This window comes from Hylobates moloch, unplaced genomic scaffold (assembly GCF_009828535.3).
Source record: "Hylobates moloch isolate HMO894 unplaced genomic scaffold, HMol_V3 SCAFFOLD_4, whole genome shotgun sequence".
Classification (NCBI taxonomy): domain Eukaryota; kingdom Metazoa; phylum Chordata; class Mammalia; order Primates; family Hylobatidae; genus Hylobates; species Hylobates moloch.
The window spans coordinates 110,299,123-110,318,642 of NW_026652279.1; the positions used below are offsets into that span (position 1 = coordinate 110,299,123).

General features: G+C 39.3%; 1 protein-coding gene across 4 annotated transcripts in view; it reads left to right on the top strand.

Annotated features, from left to right (window-relative positions):
• The window catches only part of CYSLTR2 (cysteinyl leukotriene receptor 2), a 58,841-nt gene that overhangs the window by 25,522 nt on the left and 13,799 nt on the right, over positions 1 to 19,520 (top strand). The window contains exons 1-3 of one of the 4 annotated variants that reach the window (XM_058437880.1): positions 9,626 to 9,680; positions 14,689 to 14,778; positions 16,921 to 16,993. In XM_058437880.1, the coding sequence (XP_058293863.1) occupies positions 16,977 to 16,993 (17 nt within the window). In that variant the 5' untranslated portion in view covers positions 9,626 to 9,680; positions 14,689 to 14,778; positions 16,921 to 16,976. Of the gene's footprint in view, positions 1 to 9,480; positions 9,681 to 14,688; positions 14,779 to 16,920; positions 16,994 to 19,520 lie in introns of those variants that run through there. The other 3 variants (XM_032150874.2, XM_032150875.2, XM_058437879.1) reach the window with 3 other exon arrangements.

A 19,520-nucleotide genomic window follows, 5' to 3' on the forward strand; every position in this document is an offset into this window, starting at 1 on the left:
TAGAGTAGGGACAACGTATAAGAAATATGATATAAAAACGATGGAGATAACTCAGCCAATAGATTGCATGTGAAGTATAGAAGAGAAAAGAATTAAAGAAAACATCCCAATAGTGGTTACCAACTGAGTGAGATCAGTTTGAGGAGATGGATAAATTCAGGCAGAGTTTGAGGTAGAGGCAGAATCTCCAAATAAGACTATCCTGTAGGCAACTAAAAATGTTGGAACTATAGCTCAGGTTAGAATTTAGGAAAAGCCATTTGAGCTCTCCTAGTCCCAGATTTGTTTCTTTATTTGTAAAATAGAGATAACAATGCCAATTTAGCCTGTCTCAAGGATAGCCAGTGGGGCAAATGAGATCTCTGAAAAGAAAATTCTTTGCAAACTATAAGACGAAAATATGGGCTGTCAAAAGGCATATCTGGGAGGCAGAGGCAAAGAAACAGTGCAAAGTTTCCATGGTGAGTAAATCCTTTGAGGAAATATAGGCAGAGGTGAGCCGAGGACAAAGATGGGGCTCCAGTGGGTGTCCACAATAGGGTAAAGATGAAGTGACTGGGGGTCAGAAGGGTGAGCAGTCAGGAAATGGAAAACCATGAAGCCTCAGGGCTACAGAAGTCAGATGAGTGGAGGTTTCAAAGACGTGAGAATTGAAGTCTACAGAGTGACTGAAAAGGAAGTTTGAGAAAAGACCAGTAGAACAGGCTGCTGAGCAGGAATGAATGATCTTAATCTTAGCCATGTAAAATTCTAAGGAGGGTCTCCTCTGAGGTGGAGGGCATGGGGCAGGGAAGGCATATTGCCGTAGATTAGGAAGAAGATAATGACAAAGAAATGACACCAGAGTCCTCTGGTTCAGGGTGTCTAGGTGCAAAAGAACAAGAAGAAATGGTACAGAATTTCAGTTGGCCACAGAGTTTGGTAGGAGGACTCACTAGCATTTGATACTCAGAGAGCAAAGGTTACACAGCTACAGAGTGGGAAGGTTGAGAGTCAAGCCTGGTCTCCTGGATTTCTGGTAGACTGTACATTCTACCATACTATGGCTCAAGTGTATGACGTTCAGAGAGGAGGAGAGATGAACAGAGGAAGAAACTAAAGTTACATGAGAAAGATGCACTGAGAGTAAGAGTCAAGGTGACCCAGAGAGAAGTACATATCCTCCCTCCCTGACTCAAAGTCTTTCTCCAGCAACAAAGCTTTTGCAGTAGCTGCAGAACTCAAAAGCATCCTCTCTCCTTCCTGAGGTCACTGTTTCAACTGCTGCTTTTGTTTTTTTTTTTTAATTAGCTTCCTGCCTTCAGCTTTCTACACCACCCCTCTGATCACCGATAACCTTCCTGTTACTGAATCGCCTGGTACTTTTTTTTTTTTTTGAAACAGAGTCTCACTCCATCACCCAGGCTGGAGTACAGTGGCAAAATCTCAGCTCACTGTTGCAACCTCCACCTTCAGAGTTCAAGCTATTCTTGTGCCTCAGCTTCCTGAGTATCTGGGATTACAGGCAAGCACCACCACATTTCTCCATACCAAGGAATTTGGGTTTCATCCTGAGGGCAGTGAGAGCCTCTGAAGTGTGGAGAGGAGATCTGCATTTTAGAGAGGTGACACTGGCAGTAGATGAGGACAGTTTGGTGGAGGCAAGCCCACGTACAGAGAGGCTAATTTTTTGTATTTTTAGTAGAGTTGAGGTTTCACCATGTTGGCAAGGCTGGTCTCGAACTCCTGGCCTCAAGTGATCTGCCCACCTCAGCCTCCCAAAGTGCTGGGATTACAGGCATGAGCCACCGCACTGGGTCCACCTGTTACTTATTATTCCCATTGAACACTCACTTCTCCTTAAAGCAGTCTTTTTCTCCTTAAAGCAAGTCTTGGCATTGTGTTCTTGACTCTCCTTGTATCATTTGGCCAGTCTTTCCCAATCATCATTCCAGCCTCTTCTCTCTGCCTGTCCCTTAATTGTTAGTGTTCCCCAGGGTTCTATTCTCCTTTGTTCTCACACCCCCCCTGTGTGAGCCTCTCCACTCCTCTGGCTTCAGTTGCCATCAAGTGCTGACAGCCTTACATTTATCAGGTTTGCCTAGTTCCTCCTCCCCAGCTATATAAAGCAACAGGACAGCTCCATTTGCCTATTTCTTGAACGCCTCAAATCCAAAATGCCCCAAATTAAACTCCCCATTTCTTCAGCCCAATCAGCATCTTCTTTGTAAGTTCCCTTCATAAGTTCCTTTTATTAATGAAAGGCACCACTTCCTTCCCCTAATACCTGAGAGGAACCTTGACTTCCCTTTTCCCTGACCCTTTATATTTAGTCCATCCACAGTCTGGTCAGTTCTCACTCAGTCCCATCCAGGTCTGTGCAGCCTCTCTGTTCTGCCCAATCACAAGAGCACCCCTACTCACCTCTCTGTACTTGGGTTTGCCTCCACCAAACTGTACTCATCTGCTGCCAGTGTCACCTCTCTAAAATGCAGATCTCCTCTCCACCTTTCAGAGGCTCTCACTGCCCTCAGGATGAAACCCAAATTCCTTGGTATGGAGAAAGGCCCCTCTGGAATCATTCTTTGCCCACCCATCCTCCTTGCATGCTTCACCTAGGCTCTACTATATTACTTACACTTCCCCAAACTTGGGATGTGCTCTCAACTTGGGGCCTTTGTACATCGTTTTCCACTGCCCAGAGTACCTGTCCCTCTCTCCTTAGTCAATTTGCCTCCCCAAGAACCTTAAAAAAACTCCCCTCATTCCCCAAGGCTGGTGTGGCCCCTCCCCTGCATTCTCATAGCACTCTTGAGGTTTCTTTCTGTGGGCCCTTCTTCCTCATAGAGCTTTGTCCTGTTGACTTGTTTGACCCATTCATCACCCCAGAGGTTCCTTTTGGTCTGAGATTATGTTTTCTTCACTGTCATATACACAGGGCTGAGTATATGTGGCGCAGAGAAGCAGGACAGTGTTTTGATTGAGCAGACAACTGGGTTCAAGCCACATCCTACCACTAACTTGCAAGGGAATTTGGGCACACAAGCTATTCCATGCCTGTGCACTTTGGTCTTCTCATGTATAAAATGATCAAATCAGAGTACCTAGAGCTGTTATCAAGTAAGAGTAGCAAGGATTGTTTGAGGACTAATTGAGTTAATAGCATAAGGAGATGGCAGAGTGCACGGCACAGAGTAACTGCAGTACAACTCACTGTTGCTGCCCCTTGTTGGATGAAGGAGCATCTGTGGCTTGAGGTGTGGTGGGTTGATAAAGGAAATGCATTTCCCCAGAGCCCTTGGGCAGGCTTGGCCAAGACAGATGGCTTGAAGTGAGGAGCCATGAGGGTAGAAATCAGAAAGTCAAGAACCCTGATGCCAATTTACCAGAAGGGTTTCCAATGTGGGAGTTACAGGTGGCAGAGACAGTGGGCAAACAGTATACTCAGAAGGTCACTGAGTAGCAACTAGGGAGGCTTCCACGTGGCAGGTCTACCAGGTTTCCCCCTCTGTCTCAGGGCTGCTCTACACAGAAGCCTATCATTATTTCCTTGTAAAGATGATGCAAAGTGCACCAACCTCTGTTCTCCAGGTTATTTGCACCATAGCAATTTGCCACAAGGTCAGGGCAGCTCATTGTCTAATTGCACACTGCTCACGGCTATTCTGGGTTTGTTTGAGCCAATGCATCTTCAGACTCTGTGGGCAGGATGTAGATTCAAATCTGGGAACCAAACGTTGGCAAACCCATCTGCCCATAGCCAGTGTTGATGGAGAGGGGTTAGTGGGGGAGGAGTCTGTGCCAGTGTCTAATGATCCCATGAGAATCTATCAAAAGATGTATTTTTCTTAGTATAAATGAAAATAACATCTGTGAAATCAAGAACAGTTGCAGCTTTGCTATCACTGTGACAACATTCTAAGCATCGACGTAAGCTATTCACCCTCATCAGACTTTAACTGGTCACACAGCATGTTTGGTTTTCTTCCTAACTCAAATATGGAATCTCCATCTGCTGCTGCTGCTCCCTGTCCCTTCTTTGTTGTTTAATTACCAGCAAAGCTGCAGGAGATGAAGTCTTAATTCTGTCTTTGTTCTGAATCCCCTTTCAGTACAGTAAGCTGTGCACATGCTCACTCCTCTCCCATTAAGGCCGTGGAAATTATGCTGCCAAATAATTTCCCAGTTTCCCTTGAATTTGCTTCTTCATATATTTCTCAGCTTCCTGTCACATACTTCATTGGTCTGGCTAATTTTTACAGTCGCATCTAGCAGACGATTTTCTTTTCTTTCTTTCGTTTTTTTTCTTTTCTTTTTTTTTTTTTTTTTTGCAGTCTAGTGAAATGTTGCAGTGTGGTGTAGTCAAATGTATTTTATATGGGCAGGAAAGCACAATCAAAATATTTTAAAGGTTTCTCAAGAGAAAGTGTTGAGCTAACTGGAATTTTGAACGTGGGCTGGCCCTGCTTTTTGCTGGTAGCCTTTAGCTATATGAGGTTTCTAGGAAGGATGTTTGTATAATTTTTTTTCTTTAGCTTTCTGGGAATAAGATGCTCTTAGTACCAATGCCCCCGGCTTCTGTGATTATACTCTCCCTACAACTGCAGCTGCTTGACAACCATCTATGACGCCCATTTCCCATTCCCATCTAGCCCCCTGTGGGGCCTAAAACCAACCCCAACCTCAAGCAGAGGAACTGAAACAATTCTAGAACTCAGTGTTGCCCTTGGTGTTGCTCTGATCTTGATCTTGTGCTTCAGTTCTAACATTAAACTTCTCTTTTGTTCCTGAGATATTGTTCCCGGTTCATTAGGGGAAATGGACCCCTGTCTTGGCATTCATGGTCTGAGTCTCTGCACTCAAGGCTTTGTCTAATTCAGAATTCAGGACTCACGGCCCACCTGCACTAGCCATGCCTCCTCCTAAGTCTAAAGTTCTCTCCTTGCACTGTGGCCTGGTAGTAAGTGCCTTGCTGCTTACAGATGGACTTCCCCATTGAGGTCTGCCTTCCTCCCCAGTTGCTTAAGAAGTCGTTATTGCTGGGGTCTGTTTTTGGTCAACCTGCTCCCCGCAAATCCTTGTTGGACCACCTATTACTATTGTTTTTGGTGATCTGTTGTCTGTGGTCATGCCTGCTGGATTTCATGCCCTGCGTTTGACAAGGAACTTACCCCAGCATCTGTAGCTGACAGTGTCCCTGAGGGCCTGCTATATCCCAGCAAGTGAGGAGTCCAGGGCTTGGTCCTGCCTCTCTCAAGCTGCCCTTTCCCTGCAATTCACAGCCCTCTTGATCTTGAGATGGAACAAGCGGTGGTCTTCATGGTCAAAGAGTTAAAGACTTGATTGCTTTCAAATCTATTTCTACTTTTTCATCCCCTTCTCTAACTTCTTAAACTGTGAGCTTTCCCTAAGATTCTAACAGAATCTTGGCTCTAAAGTTAGGTTCTTTAAGACTAAAATAGGTTCTATATGGCCATGTGGATGGACAAGACTGTCCTTTTCAATAAAAGGCCATTTGTAATGAAAGCTTTATATAAAAATTCCTCTGACTGATTCTATATCAGTCTTAGTTCTCTCTCCTTGTCCCCTAGGCTCTGTGTGTTCACTCTGGTTCTAGTGCCCTGCCCATCCAGAGCTGACACATAATTGTGACATTAGTCCCTTTCCACATTTGCTTTATTGACCTGGCTTGTGCAAGCTGCCTGTACCACCTCTAGTATTCCATCGGAGTACCTTCTGATTGTGCATTTAGTCCTGCTGTCCTGGCCCTGCCAATTGACAGAAAGTATAATTCACTATAAGATTGAGTAAAGACACTATCTCCAAGCTTCTAGCTTTGTTGTATTCACTTTCCTGAGTCAGGCTCACAGAGTTCCGGCCTCTATGTGACTATTTCCCTGAATTATATCTGCCACCTTGACCTGTTTCCTTAGCTCTAAAGTATGTGCTCCCCATTCCAGCTAATGGCCTCACAATTCGCCTTACAATCTAAGCTAGGAACCTCAGATTTGCTGTTGAGATACATCAGAATGAGAGAGCCATTATCCATGTAATCAGAACTAAGGCCCCAGCAGTAAACTCAGAAATAGGATTGGATGCTTAGCTCTGCACATGAGAAATTTCATATCAGTTCTCAAGAAATCAACTTACACCCATAGAACTCATAGGGAACTACACCCACAGAACTAATAGGGAACTAATTTTTTTTACCTTTTATTGTAGATTCAGGGGTACATGTGCAGGTTTGTTATATAGGTAAATTCGTGTCACAGGGATTTCTTGTATAGATTACTTTGTCACTCAAGTACTAAGCTTAGTACCCAATAACTATTTTTTCTGATTCTCTCCCTTCTCCCACCATCCACCCTCAAGCAGATCCCAGTGTCTGTTGTTCTTCTCTTTGTGTCCATCTGTTCTCATAATTTAGCTCCCACTTATAAGTGAGAACTTGTGGTATTTGGTTTTCTCTTCCTATGTAAGTTTGCTAAGGATAATGGCCCCCAGCTCCATCTGTAGTCCTGCAAAGGACATGATCTCATTCTTTTTTATGGTTACATAGTATTCCATGGTGTATATGTACCACATTTTCTTTATCCAGTCTACCATTGATGGGCATTTAAGTTGATTCCATGTCTTTGCTATTGTGAATAGTGCTGCAATGAACATATGCGTGCATGTGTCTTTATGATAAAATGATTTATATTCCTTTGGGTTATATACCCAGTAGTGGAATTGCTGGGTCAAATGGTAGTTCTGTTTTTAGCTCTTTGAAGAATCCTCAGACAGCTTTCCACAATGTCTGAACTAATTTACACTCTCACAAATAGTGTATAAGCATTTTCTTTTCTCTGCAACCTCGCCAGCATCTGTTTTTCTTTGACTTTTTAATAATAGCCATTCTGACTGGTGTGAAATGTTATCTCATTGTGTTTTTGATTTGCATTTATCTAATGATCAGTGATATTGAGCTTTTTTCTCATATGCTTATTGGTCACATGAATAATATGTCTTCTTTTGAAAAGTTTCTGTTCATGTCCTTTGTCTACTTTTTAATGGAGTTTTTTTTCTTATAGGTTGGTTTAAGTTCTTTATAGATGCTGGATATTAGACCTTTGTCAGATGCATAGTTTGCAAAAATTTTCTCCTGTTCTGTAGGTTGTCTGTTTACTCTGTTGATAGTTTCTTTTGCTGTGCAGAAGCTTTTAAGTTTAATTACATCCTATTTATCAATTTTTGCTTTCGTTGCAATTGCTTTTGGCATTTTCATCATGAAATCTTTGCCAGACAGGGAACTAATTTTTAACCCAGAATTCTGTTTTGTAAATTTAGAATGAGGATTATAATGGGGTATTCAACTTTCCTTTTATTGCATTCTTCCAGTTCACAATCCATAGTCACTTTTTAAAAAAAATTATTTTACAGACAGAGTCTCACTTTGTCATCCAGACTGAAGTATAGTGGCATGATCATAGCTCATTGCAACCTCAAACTCCTGGGCTCAAGCAATCCTCTTGCCTCAGTCTCCTGAGTAGCCAGGACTATAGGTGCACACCACCATACCTGGCTAATTTTTTTAAATTACTTTTTGTAGAGATGGCAGGGGGGCGGTCTCACTATGTTGGCCAGGCTGATCTTGAACTCTGGGCCTCAAGTGATCCTCCCACCTTGGCCTCCCAAAATGCTGGGATGACAGGTCCATAGTCCCTCTTCTAGAGAAACTTCACTGAGTGGATGAGTTATTGGGGGTTCCATGGAAGAAATAGGCTTTTAGTAAAGGAATGGGGTAATCTTGAAAGATTCTCATTATGAACATGTCAGAATAATCAGAGTAATCCGTGTTTCTATAGCGAGATGGCATCAACTCTCACATTCACATAAGGTATAAAAAATAAACTCCTCTTGATGTCTTTCTAGCAGCATCAAGAGGATTTTACTTTTTATACCTTATGTGAATGTGAGAGTTTATGTCATCAGCTCATCCTTGGTAGCTAATGGGATGACAGGTGTTGAGGTTAGATCATCCGTACATTCATTCACAAAGGTGGAACAATGAGGGAGCACTTAGTGCCAAGTACCCTGTGAAGCATACACAGTGTCTCAACCTCTCATATAATACAACAACTCCATGAAATAGATGTTACGTATCCTTGTTGTGGTTATGTACCCCCAAACAATATGTCCAAGTCCTAACCCCAGGTACCTGTGAAAGTGGCCTTATTTGGAAATAAGTTCTTTGGAGATGTAATGTTAAGATGAAGTCATACTGAATATGGTGGACCCTAAGCCCAATATGACTGGTGTCCTTATAAGAAAAGGAGAAGACACAGAAACACAAAGAAAAGACGATGTGAAGAGACAGAAGGAAAACGCCAATAATGACAGAGTCAAGAGATTGGAGTCGCATTCTGTAAGGCAAGAAATGCCAAGGATTGCTGGTAAATACCCAAAGCTAGAAGAGACAAGGAGGGATTCTTCCCCAGAGCCTTCGAAGGAAGCACAGCCCTGCTGTATTAGTCCATTCCTGCACTGCTATAAAGAAATACCTGAGACTGGGTAATTTATAAAGAAAAGAGGTTTAATTGGCTCATGGTTCCATAGGCTGTACAGGAAGTGTGGCAGCATCTGCTTCTGGGGAGGCCTCCGGGAGCTTTTACTCATGGCGGAAGGTGAAGCAGGAGCAGTTGTCTTACATGGCAGGAGAAGGAGAAAGAGAGAAGGTGGAGGTGCTATACACTTTTAAACACTCATGAGAACTCACTCACGAGAACTCACTATCACAAGAACAGCACCGAGGAGATGGTGCTAAACCAATCATGTGAAATTGTTCCCATGATTCAGTTACCTCCCACCAGGCCCCACCTCCAACACTGGAGATTACAATTGAACATAAGATTTGGGTGAACAGAGATCCAAACCATATCCCCTGCTGACACCTTGATTACAGACTTCTGGCCTCCAGAACTGTGAGAAAATAAATTTCTGTTGTTTTAAGCTATGCCTGTTTGTGATACTTTGTTAAGATAGCCCTAGGAAACTAGTACAACCGCCATTTTCCAAATGAAGTAAGGTATGCTTGGAAATGCTGATTTACCCAATTGCAATTTCTTAGAGCTCCCTGACTGCAAACTCTTGAACTAATGCTCCTTTACTCCCTTGCTGGTTGATCTAGCCTATTAGGTGATAGTTCCCTTTCTTTTCCGTTAATGTCATATTCTAGATAAATGACAACATCTTTGAGATAAATTACGTAACAACATAATCATTCCCCCAAGTCTGATTGTGCAGAACATTAGTTCTATAAGATGTGTTAGCATGCAAAATGTTTTCAAAGTTAAAAAAAGAGAGAGAGAGAAATTCTGTGTAAATCAGGCTTTTTGTTTGTTTGTTTTCTGTAGGACCTCATAGAAACTTCAAAATGTATTGTGAATCTCCAAGAGGGGCATATTAGAGCTTGCCATGTTTCTCAGGCTAATTTGACCAAGAAAACCTTTTCTTTTACAGAGCATCTCGTGGATTCATGTTTAGTGGAAGATACTGTGGGAAGTGCTAACTTGAAGGATTAATAACTCTTTTCCTTTTTTTTTGACATCATTTACATGCCAACCATGTTTTTTTGAGTATTATCTTCACATAGATGTCTAAAGAAGAATTGAAAAATATTATTGCTGCATCAGAAATATGTTGACAAACCACCTTTTGGGGTAGGTTAAATTAACTACTGCTTTACCATACCTCTTTTATTCTTTAGATCATTATATGGATTCTCAGGGTCAAGGTCTTCTAGTCAAAGGCCATCAGGGACATGGCTGTAGTTAACAGAATTGGGTTCATGGACTTCTTGTATCCAGAGAAAATGCACACCATTGGAAATTGCAGTGTCTCAGGAAAGGGTGTTAGTCAGGAATTATATATATTATAAGATTTGTGCTCATGTTAGGTAATTTGAGGATAAGATTCCAGGAAGTAGGACTTTGCAGAAGCAAATGTGGTTTTTAGTTCTTCTAATAGACTCTGAAAACAGGGACCCAGATTATCATACCCAAGCAATGAAAATATGTCCCTCAAAATCTGTGTGTTCTTTTCTAGATGTCCAATAGGCTTTCCTCCCACAGTCATGGGCTGCTCTGTAGTATTTATACAGGTGCAGCAAGAAGTGGTTAGCACAAATTTCTCTTTGGCTAGCTAAGAAGAGATTTAAGGCTATGTGATTATCCATGACAACTTTGCCTTACAAATTTGAATGTAAACCTAGGCTTCCAGAGCAGAAGTAGTATAATTTATGACTTTTTTCAGGCTCAGAGAAAAGTTTTAGTTGATACTTTCCAGCTGTAGTAGTCATTGCTTGCACAGTGTCATTTTTAAGTGTCGACTGGATTAAGGAATACCTGGAGAACTTGTAAAGCATGACTTCTGCGTATGTCTGTGAGGGTGTTTCCAGAGGAGATTATTGTGTAAATCAGTGGACTGTGTGGGGAACCTCTGCTCTCAATGGGTGGGCACTGTCTAATTGGCTTGGGGCCAGAATAGAGCAAAAAATAAGAAAAAGAGATTTGCTCTCTTGCTCCTGGAGCTGGGACATTCTTCTCCTTCTGCCCTTTGACATTAGAACTCCAGGCTCTCTGGCCTTAGGACTCCAGGACTTTCACCAGTGGGCCCCCGGGTTCTCAGGCCTTCAAACTCAGCCTGAGAATTACACCTGGTTCTGAGGCCTTCGAACTTGGACTGAGCCACACTGTTAGCATTCCAGGGTCTCTATCTTGCAGACGGCCTGTTGTGGGACTTCTCAGCCTCCATAATTGTGTGAGCAAATTCCCCTAATAAATCTCCTCTCATCTATCTATCTATTATCACCTATCTACTTATTATGTAGATGATTGATAGGTGATAATTGGTAGATTATCACCTATCAATCATCTATGTATTATCTATCGATTATCATCTATCAGTTATCCGTCATCTATGAAATATCTATCATGTACCAATTATCTATAATCTATCATCTATCTATCTCTCTATCAGTCATCTATTATCTATCGATTATTTATCATCTATCAATTATCTATCATCTGTCTATCATCTATAATTCTATAGTATCCTATTGGTTCTGTCTGTCTGGAGAACCCTAACTAAAACACATAGTATGCAACACAAGAATGCAGCCCTCCATCTGAAGAGTTCTCTCAAGTAGCCTGTGCTTGAGTTTTTTGGAGATTTCTTTGCATTCTTTCTAGGGAAACATGATCCACTGGAGGGGTGGTAGTTTTAAACAACTGAAATTCTCTAACAATTTTCCTGAATATACAGTAAAGTTAGTGTGTGGCAGGTGGCCATAAGCTTTATGTCCACGTAAGAAGGACTGCCCTGATGAAGCAGAAACTGTATTAATATTGGCAATTTAAAAATCATTAATTACAACAGGAATTCGCCTTTTTCTTTATTTGGTCGTGGTTGTGGGGGTGTGTCACTAGAGGTGGGAAAATTCCTTCAGTGAAGTCAAACAAGTTCTGCTAAGCAGGCTGGAGTGTCTCTGAAGTAACTGTTCTTACCCAGGATTGGCCCAATCTTTGTTCTCACTCCTCAAGGATTAGAGTTTGCTGATAGGCTTGTGAGGACCTCAGCAGACATATTTTTCTGGAGTGCAGTGGTGCAATAATGGCTCACAGTAGCCTCAAATTCCTGGGTTCAAGCAATCCTCCTGCCTCAGCTTCCCAAGTATCTGAGATTTCATCTTTTTTATAGGGGTTCTTGTAGTGTCAAGAGACCTCTTCTTCTTTTTTTTTATTATACTTTAAGTTATGGGATACATGTGGAGGTTTGTTACATAGATATGCAAAGGCCATGGTGGTTTGCTGCGCCTATCAACCCGTCATCTACATTAGGTATTTCTCCTAAGGCTAGTGGTCCTCTAGCTGCCCACCAGCCAATAGGCCCTGGTGTGTGATGTTCCCCTCCCTGTGTCCATGTGTTCTCCTTGTTCAACTCCCACTTATAAGTGAGAACACGTGGTGTTTGCTTTTCTGTTCCTGTGTTAGTTTGCTGAGAATGATGGTTTCCAGCTTCATCCACATCCCTGCAAATGTCATGAACTCATGCTTTCTTATGGCTGCATAGTATTCCATGGTGTATATGTGCCACATTTTCTTTATCCAGTCTGTCATTGATGGACATTTGGGTTGGTTCCAAGTCTTTGCTATTTTGAGTAGTGCTGCAATAAACATATTTGTGAATGTGTCTTTATAGTACAATGATTTATAATCCTTTGGGTATATACCCAGTAAAGGGATTGCTGGGTCAAAAGGTATTTCTGGGTCTAAATCATTGAGGAATCCCCATACTGCCTTCCACAATGGCTAAACTAATTTACACTCCCACCAGCAGTGTAAAAGCATTCCTATTTCTCCACATCCTCTCCAGCATCTGTTGTTTTCTGACTTTTTAATGATCACCATTCTAACTGGCATGAGATAGTACCTCATTGTGGTTTTGATTTACATTTTTCTAATGACCAGTGATGATGAGCTTTTCTTCATGTGTTTGTTGGCCGCATAAATGTCTTCTTTTGAGAAGTGTCTGTTCATATCCTTTGCCCACTTTTGATGGGGTTGTTTGTTTATTCTTGTAAATTTGTTTAAGTTCCTTGTAGATTCTGGATATTAGCCCTTTGTCAGATGGATAAATTGCAAAAATTTTCTCCCATTCTGTAAGTTGCCTGTTCACTCTGATGATAGTTTCTTTTGCTGTGCAGAAGCTCTTTAGTTTAATTAGATTCCATTTGTCAATTTTGGCTTTTGTTGCCCTTGCTTTGGTGTTTCAGTCATGAAGTCTTTGTCCATGCCTATGTCCTGAATGATATTGCCTAGGTTTTCTTCTAGGGTTTTTATGATTTTAGGTTTTACATTTAAATCTTTAATCTATCTTGAGTTAATTTTTGTATAATGTGTGAGGAAGGAGTCCAGGTTCAGTTTTCTGTATATGGCTAGCCAGTTTTTCCAATACCATTTATTAAATAGGGAATCTTTTCCCTATTGCTTGTTTTTGTCAAGTTGTCAAAGATCAGATGGTTGTAGATGTGTGGTGTTATTTCTGTGGTCTCTGTTCTGTTCCATTGGTCTATATATCTGTTTTTGTGCCAGTACCACACTGTTTTGGTTACTGTAGCCTTGTAGTATATTTTGAAGTCAGATAGCATGATGCCTCCAGCTTTGTTCTTTTTGCTTAGGATTGTCTTGGCTATACAGGCTCTTTTTTGGTTCCATATGAAATTTAAAGCAGTTTTTTTTCTAATTCTGTGAAGAAACTCAATAGTAGCTTGATGGGGATAGCACTGAATGTACAAATTACTTTGGGCAGTATGGCCATTTTCATGATATTGATTCTTCCTATCCATGAGCATGGAATGTTTTTCCATTTGTTTGTGTCCTCTCTTATTTCCTTGAGCAGTAGTTTGTAGTTCTCCTTGAAGAGGTCCTTCACATCCCTTATAAGTTGTATTCCTAGGTATTTTATTCTCTTTGTAGCAATTGTGAATGGGAGTTCACGCACGATTTAGCTCTCTGCTTGTTTATTATTGGTGTATAGGAATGCTTGTAATTTTTGCACATTGATTTTGTATCCTGAGACTTTGCTGAAGTTGTTTTGCTGAAGGAGTTTTTGGGCTGAGATGATGGGGTTTTGTAGATATATAGTCATGTCATCTGCAAACAGAGACAATTTGACTTCCTCTCTTCCTATTAGAATACGCTTTATTTCTTTCTCTTGCCTGATTGCCCTGGCCAGAACTTCCAATACTATATTGAATAGGAGTGGTGAGAGAGGGCATCCTTGTCTTATGTGTATTTTCAAAGGGAATGCTTCCAGTTTTTGCCCATTCAGTATGATATTGGCTGTGGGTTTGTCATAAATAGCTCTTATTTTGAGATTATGTTTCATCAATATCTAGTTTATGCAGAGTTTTTAGCATAAAAGGGTGTTGAATTATATCAAAGGCCTTTTCTGAATGTATTAAGATATTCATGTGGTTTTTGTCATTGGTTCTGTTTCTGTGATGGATTATGTTTATTGATTTGTGTATGTTGAACCAGCCTTGCATGCCAGGGCTGAAGCCAACTGGATTGTAATGTATAAGCTTTTTGATGTGCTGCTGGATTCAGTTTGCCAGTATTTTATTGAGGATTTTTACATTGATGTTCATCAGGGAAATTGGCCTGAAATTTTCTTTTTTTGTTGTGTCTCTGTCAGGTTTTGGTATCAGGATGATGCTGGCCTCATAAAATGAGTTATGGAGGAGTCCCTCTTTTTCTATTGTTTGGAATAGGTTCAGAAAGAATGGTACCATCTCTTCTTTGTATCTCTGGTAGAAATTGGCTGTGAATCCATCTGCTCCTGGGCTTTTTTGATTGGTAGGCTATTAATTACTGTCTCAATTTCAGAACTTGTTATTGGAGACCTCCTCTTTTTCAATGCATTTGGAACTCAAGACTAATCCCAAATCAAATGCCTATACCAGTGTATAAGTATTCTTTTTTCTTTTGTCAGCTTGCAGGTCTGGATGAGGGCAATTTATTTTGCCATCTGAACTTATTTTATGTCTAGGTAAAGCTTATATTACTTTTGAAATATAAACTTTACCTAGACTTGCTATCACAAGGTCAGTGATAGCATATCCTACTAGGCAAATTTTACTTTTTGTTCGTTTGTTTGTTTTCTCAGTCTGAACCAACAACAAGCAAAGTTAAATTATGGATATCCAAGGGAGTCTATAGAAGGTCCATGCAAGGTATGGAGAGTTCCTCAACAGAGGTAATCAATCATCAGCTTCTTTTTCTACAGATGAAGGAAAGAGGGTCACTGGGTTTGGAGTGTTACAGTGATGAATGGTAATATTTGAAGGGAAACCAACAATATTTCCTAGGAGATTAAGTGACCAGCTGAAAAATCTTGAGTTATGTCTGTCAATAAAACATCAGGGGAATTATTAAGTTTAGTGTAGACACTAGAACTAATTTGACAAAGTCACTCCAGCTTCCACAAGCTTTGCTGCAGCTGCTAGAACTCTTAAACAAGACAACTATGCTGTGACTACTGGAGCTGATGAAAGACTGAAATAAACAATAGATTTTTGATGAGTCCCATATCCTTGAGTCAAAGCCCCTAGTGTTTGTTCAGACTTCTTATGACAAAAAGGAAAAGTGGGGTTGCTAATTGAGAATCTTGGAAAAAGATATTTTGATACACAGTTATTACAGTTATCTTTGTGCTTAAACATGAGCATTCTTTTTTTAACTCAAAAAAAGGGTATAATCCTTGAAAGATATTTATATTAGCATATTTTACTTAAATATAATCAACTTAGAAAAAATAAAAATATTTTTATCAGCTTTTTATTAGTAAGTTTGGTAAATAAAAGAGCTCTCATAATAATTTTAAGTTAATTTAAATTCAAAGGATATTTGAAAATCTAATTATTCCCATTGTCTTTCCTTTCACAGATGACAAAACAAATCTTGTGTTACCTAATAGCTATTACAGTAAACCCAAAGATAGTTTAGGCACAAAAGGCATATTAATAGCTTGATTATTCTGAATTTGGGGCCTGAATTTTGGAAAGAATCAAGAATAGTTGTTCCAGGAGACAAGATGTAAGTCATAAGTATCTAGGGTCCAGAAATAATTATAGACGACATTGTAAAATAATTGCTATGTGTTAGCAGTTAACAATAGTCACTAGAAACAACATTTTATTAAAGCAAGGAGTCTTTTAAAAAATGATTTAAAAGTGTCAAAAGCACTGAAAGTTAACAGAATATTTTATTGACAAAAAGAAATATTTACTAATATGGGCATAGCATAATTTAATTTCTGTATATTAAAAAGACTCCAATTCTAATTTTACTCTTTTTGTACATGATTCATGTAACATTCTACAGGAGAGAATTTATTAATATGGCTTTACATGTATGCATTTAGGCATACATAGATATGTAAATATACAAATAGATACTACATTTTAAATTTTACATTTTAACTATAGCTTTAAAATTAAATCTATTAGATAAAATAATATGTATGCCAAAATAAAATTTACCCTCTGAATAAATGGTTTCAACTTTCCTAATAAACAGAAAATCAACAGGATATTTATTCTGTATACATATTTGTGTTTCTCTGTATTAAACATTTATATTAATTCTCATCTTTAACCAAAGTAATCAACCTTCCTTTTCTTTAGGCACGAAAGAAAAAGGAGAGAAAACATAATTTACTTAGATATTTTTTGGTCTACTAGCATTTATTTCATACAATTTAAACAGTTTCAAGATATAAATATAGGATGTCATTCAAAGGAATTTGCATGTTTTGTTAATCTATTATCATTTTAAGAAATAAACATAATTGTATTTAATGACCAGTGTTTTTGTGTTTATTTAGAAATTATGCAGGCATCCAAAGGATTATTATCAATTAACCATTTGTCTAAGTCCTTAAAGTTTGTTAAGGATCAGGAAATTACAATTTTAGTTAACAAATGAAACTTTTGATTTGTAGCATTGTAAGAATTTTATAAAAATTATAAACGCGTTTATTATTATCATTTGCTTTAGTTTAATACAATTTTATATATATTAAACTAAAATTCTAAATTTAGACAAGTTATAGAAATAGTGGAATCTTGTTGAACTCATAACTAATGTAGAAAATTAAGTTTAATAAAAAAATTTAATTCTGGCCTTGTAGAAACCAAAATATTGGGCTGACACTAGTTTTTGTATTAAAGTAATTTTTTGAAGACTCTGAATCATGCCAAACATGTAATCTTTTAACTTATATATAATGCCTTTTCTTCTTTTCTCATAATTATAATAAAGGCTACTATGTAAATATACTGTTAGTGCCCACAGAAAGAAACACAGTTTAATAACATTTTTTCCCTTTTTTTTTCAGACATTTTGGCTATTTATCTGAACTAGAGATCCCTTGAATATGCACACAAAAAGTGAATGGGTCATTTGATAAGGTAACGATTAATTTCCGAAGAGAGGGGAAAAGAGAGAAAGAGAGGAGGGGGAATAGAGGGAAAAAAAGAAAGAAAAGGGAGCCTGCTGCAGATGAATATGAAATCAACACCAAAAAAACATAATTATATGTTCCCTCTGAAAAGAGAGGAAGGTTTATATGTAAAACAATAGATTTTGAAATATAAAAAGAGTGACATTAAAATTGGTTTAAGCCCCTGGCGATTTTATCAATTAACTAGCACTTACTAATTCCTAAAGTATGGAAATAAAAGGAGGGGCTATCACCAACTTTAAACAAAAGAATAACTGTTAGACAAACAGAACAATCTCCTCTTGAAGGTTTCTTCACTTTTCTAATGTGCCTCTAAAGTAAAACATCACGTTTGTATTAAAAGTTCCTCAAGGTGGCCATTGCAATTCCAGATTGTCCTTGGTGAAACTGTGCCCACTGTAGAGATAAACATGCACGTTTGTGTTACATTGCGGAAATCTCAAAGAAACAGGTATCTGGCCTGGAAGAAGTGCAGTTTTAGGTTGAGTGGAGCCCATCAGAGATGCAATGGTCTGTAAGGGTGGCACTTGTCTGACCTTCATGCTCCAATCTTGAGTCTCCAGAATTTGGGCAAAGGTCAATTGTCTACAATGAGGGCTGAGAAACGAAAAAAAAAGTAGTTCTCAAGCTCACAAAAATAAGACAGAGGAAGTCCTTACAAGTTTTGAAATGGTGACCTGACACAAAGTTTATCCAAAGGCCAAAGCTTGTCTAAAGCATGTCAGTACTGAATTCTCAGTCCCTGGAGCCAGAGGACAGACTTATGGGGACTTGGCTTGTCCTTTCCTTATGGACTTTTCCTTGTATAGACAAACAACACTCAGGACAATAGACAGATCATAGAACAGGCGTTAGAGGCTAGAAAACAATATTTCCAACTGACTAGATTTGCAACAAGTTTTACAGACTAGAAAGACTCCAAGCATCTATTCCTAGGAAAACAAAATAAACACATTGCTGACAGTTCTCAACAAAATAGGGGAGCCTAGCCATGAACAGGGTCCCACATGTATGCATCATTACTGAGTCAAGGGTACTTGCTTAAGGCAGCAAGGACTTTTGAAGAATCTCATGAAACTCCATTTTCATCAATCCTTCAGAGCCCAAGACCACCAGAAACACTCCTGTAATGGAACAAGTTGGCTTTCTTACTAATTGCAACGAGGCTTTTGAAAGCCTTCTCTCATCTTCCTGGGGATCATCTCTCCAGGTGTACAGAGACAGCATAGGTAGGTTATGGGGGAATGGAGAGGAAGGGGAGCTTCCCTAAGTGAAAACCTAAGTGTTTTCCTAAACACAAGCACCATTGAGCAGTTTGTAGATGGAATTTTGCAATCAAAATTGCAGGGTATTCTGTTCCAGCACACCTTTTTTTCCCCTCCATTTTGAGATGATTAAAAATTCCCATGTAGATGTAAAAAAAAATAGAAAAATCTCTTATACCCTTTCCCCCAATGGTAACATCTCGCAAGACCATGATATATCAGAACCTGGCTTTTTTATTTTTTTATTTTTTTTGTCAGAGTCTCACTCCATCACCCAGGCCGGAGTGCAACTGTGTGATCACAGTTCACTTCAGCCTTGATCTCCCGGGTTCAAGTGATCCTCTCATCTCAGCCTGCTGAGGAGCTGGGACTACAGGCATGCGCCATCATGCCCAGCTAATCTTTTTCATTTTCTTTTCTTTTCTTTCTTTCCTTCTTTCTTTCTTCTCTTTCTTCTTTCTTTCTTTCTCTCTCTTTCTCTTTTTCTTTTCTTTTTCTTTTTTCTCTCTTTCCCTTTCTTTTTCCTTTCTTTCTCTTTCTTTATCCTTTCTTTTTCTTCTTTCTTTCTTTTCTCTCTCTCTCTCTCTCTGTCTCACTCATGGAGATAGGGTCTCAGGTCTTACTATGTTGCCTAGGCTCATCTCAAACTCCTGCACAGCCCAAATATTGACATTAATACAGTTATGATGTAGAACATTTCTGTCACCACAAGGATGCCTCAAACTCCACTTTTTAGTTACCGCTACTTCCCTCCCACCCCCACCACCTTCTTAATCCCTGGCAATTACAAATCTTTGTTCTCCATTTCTATAATTTTGTCAGTTCAAGGATGTTATATAAATGGGATCATACTGTATGATTAGTTTTTATTTTCACATAGCATAGCTCCCTAGAGATTTATTCAAGTTACCAAATGTATTAATGGTTCACTCCTTTCATTGCTGAGCAGAATTCCATGGTATGCATGTACCACTGTTTAACTATTGAAGGCTATCTGAGTTACTTCCAGTCTGGGGCTGTTACAAATAAAACTGCAGGAATCACTGACTTATAGGTTTTTATGTAACCATAAGTTTTCATTTCCCTGGGATAAATGCCCAGGAGTATAATTACTGGAATGCATGGTAGTTGCATGTTTAGTTTTTTAGGAAACAGCCAAGTTGTTTTCCAAAATGACCATATCATTTGTACACTCTCACCAGCAATGTC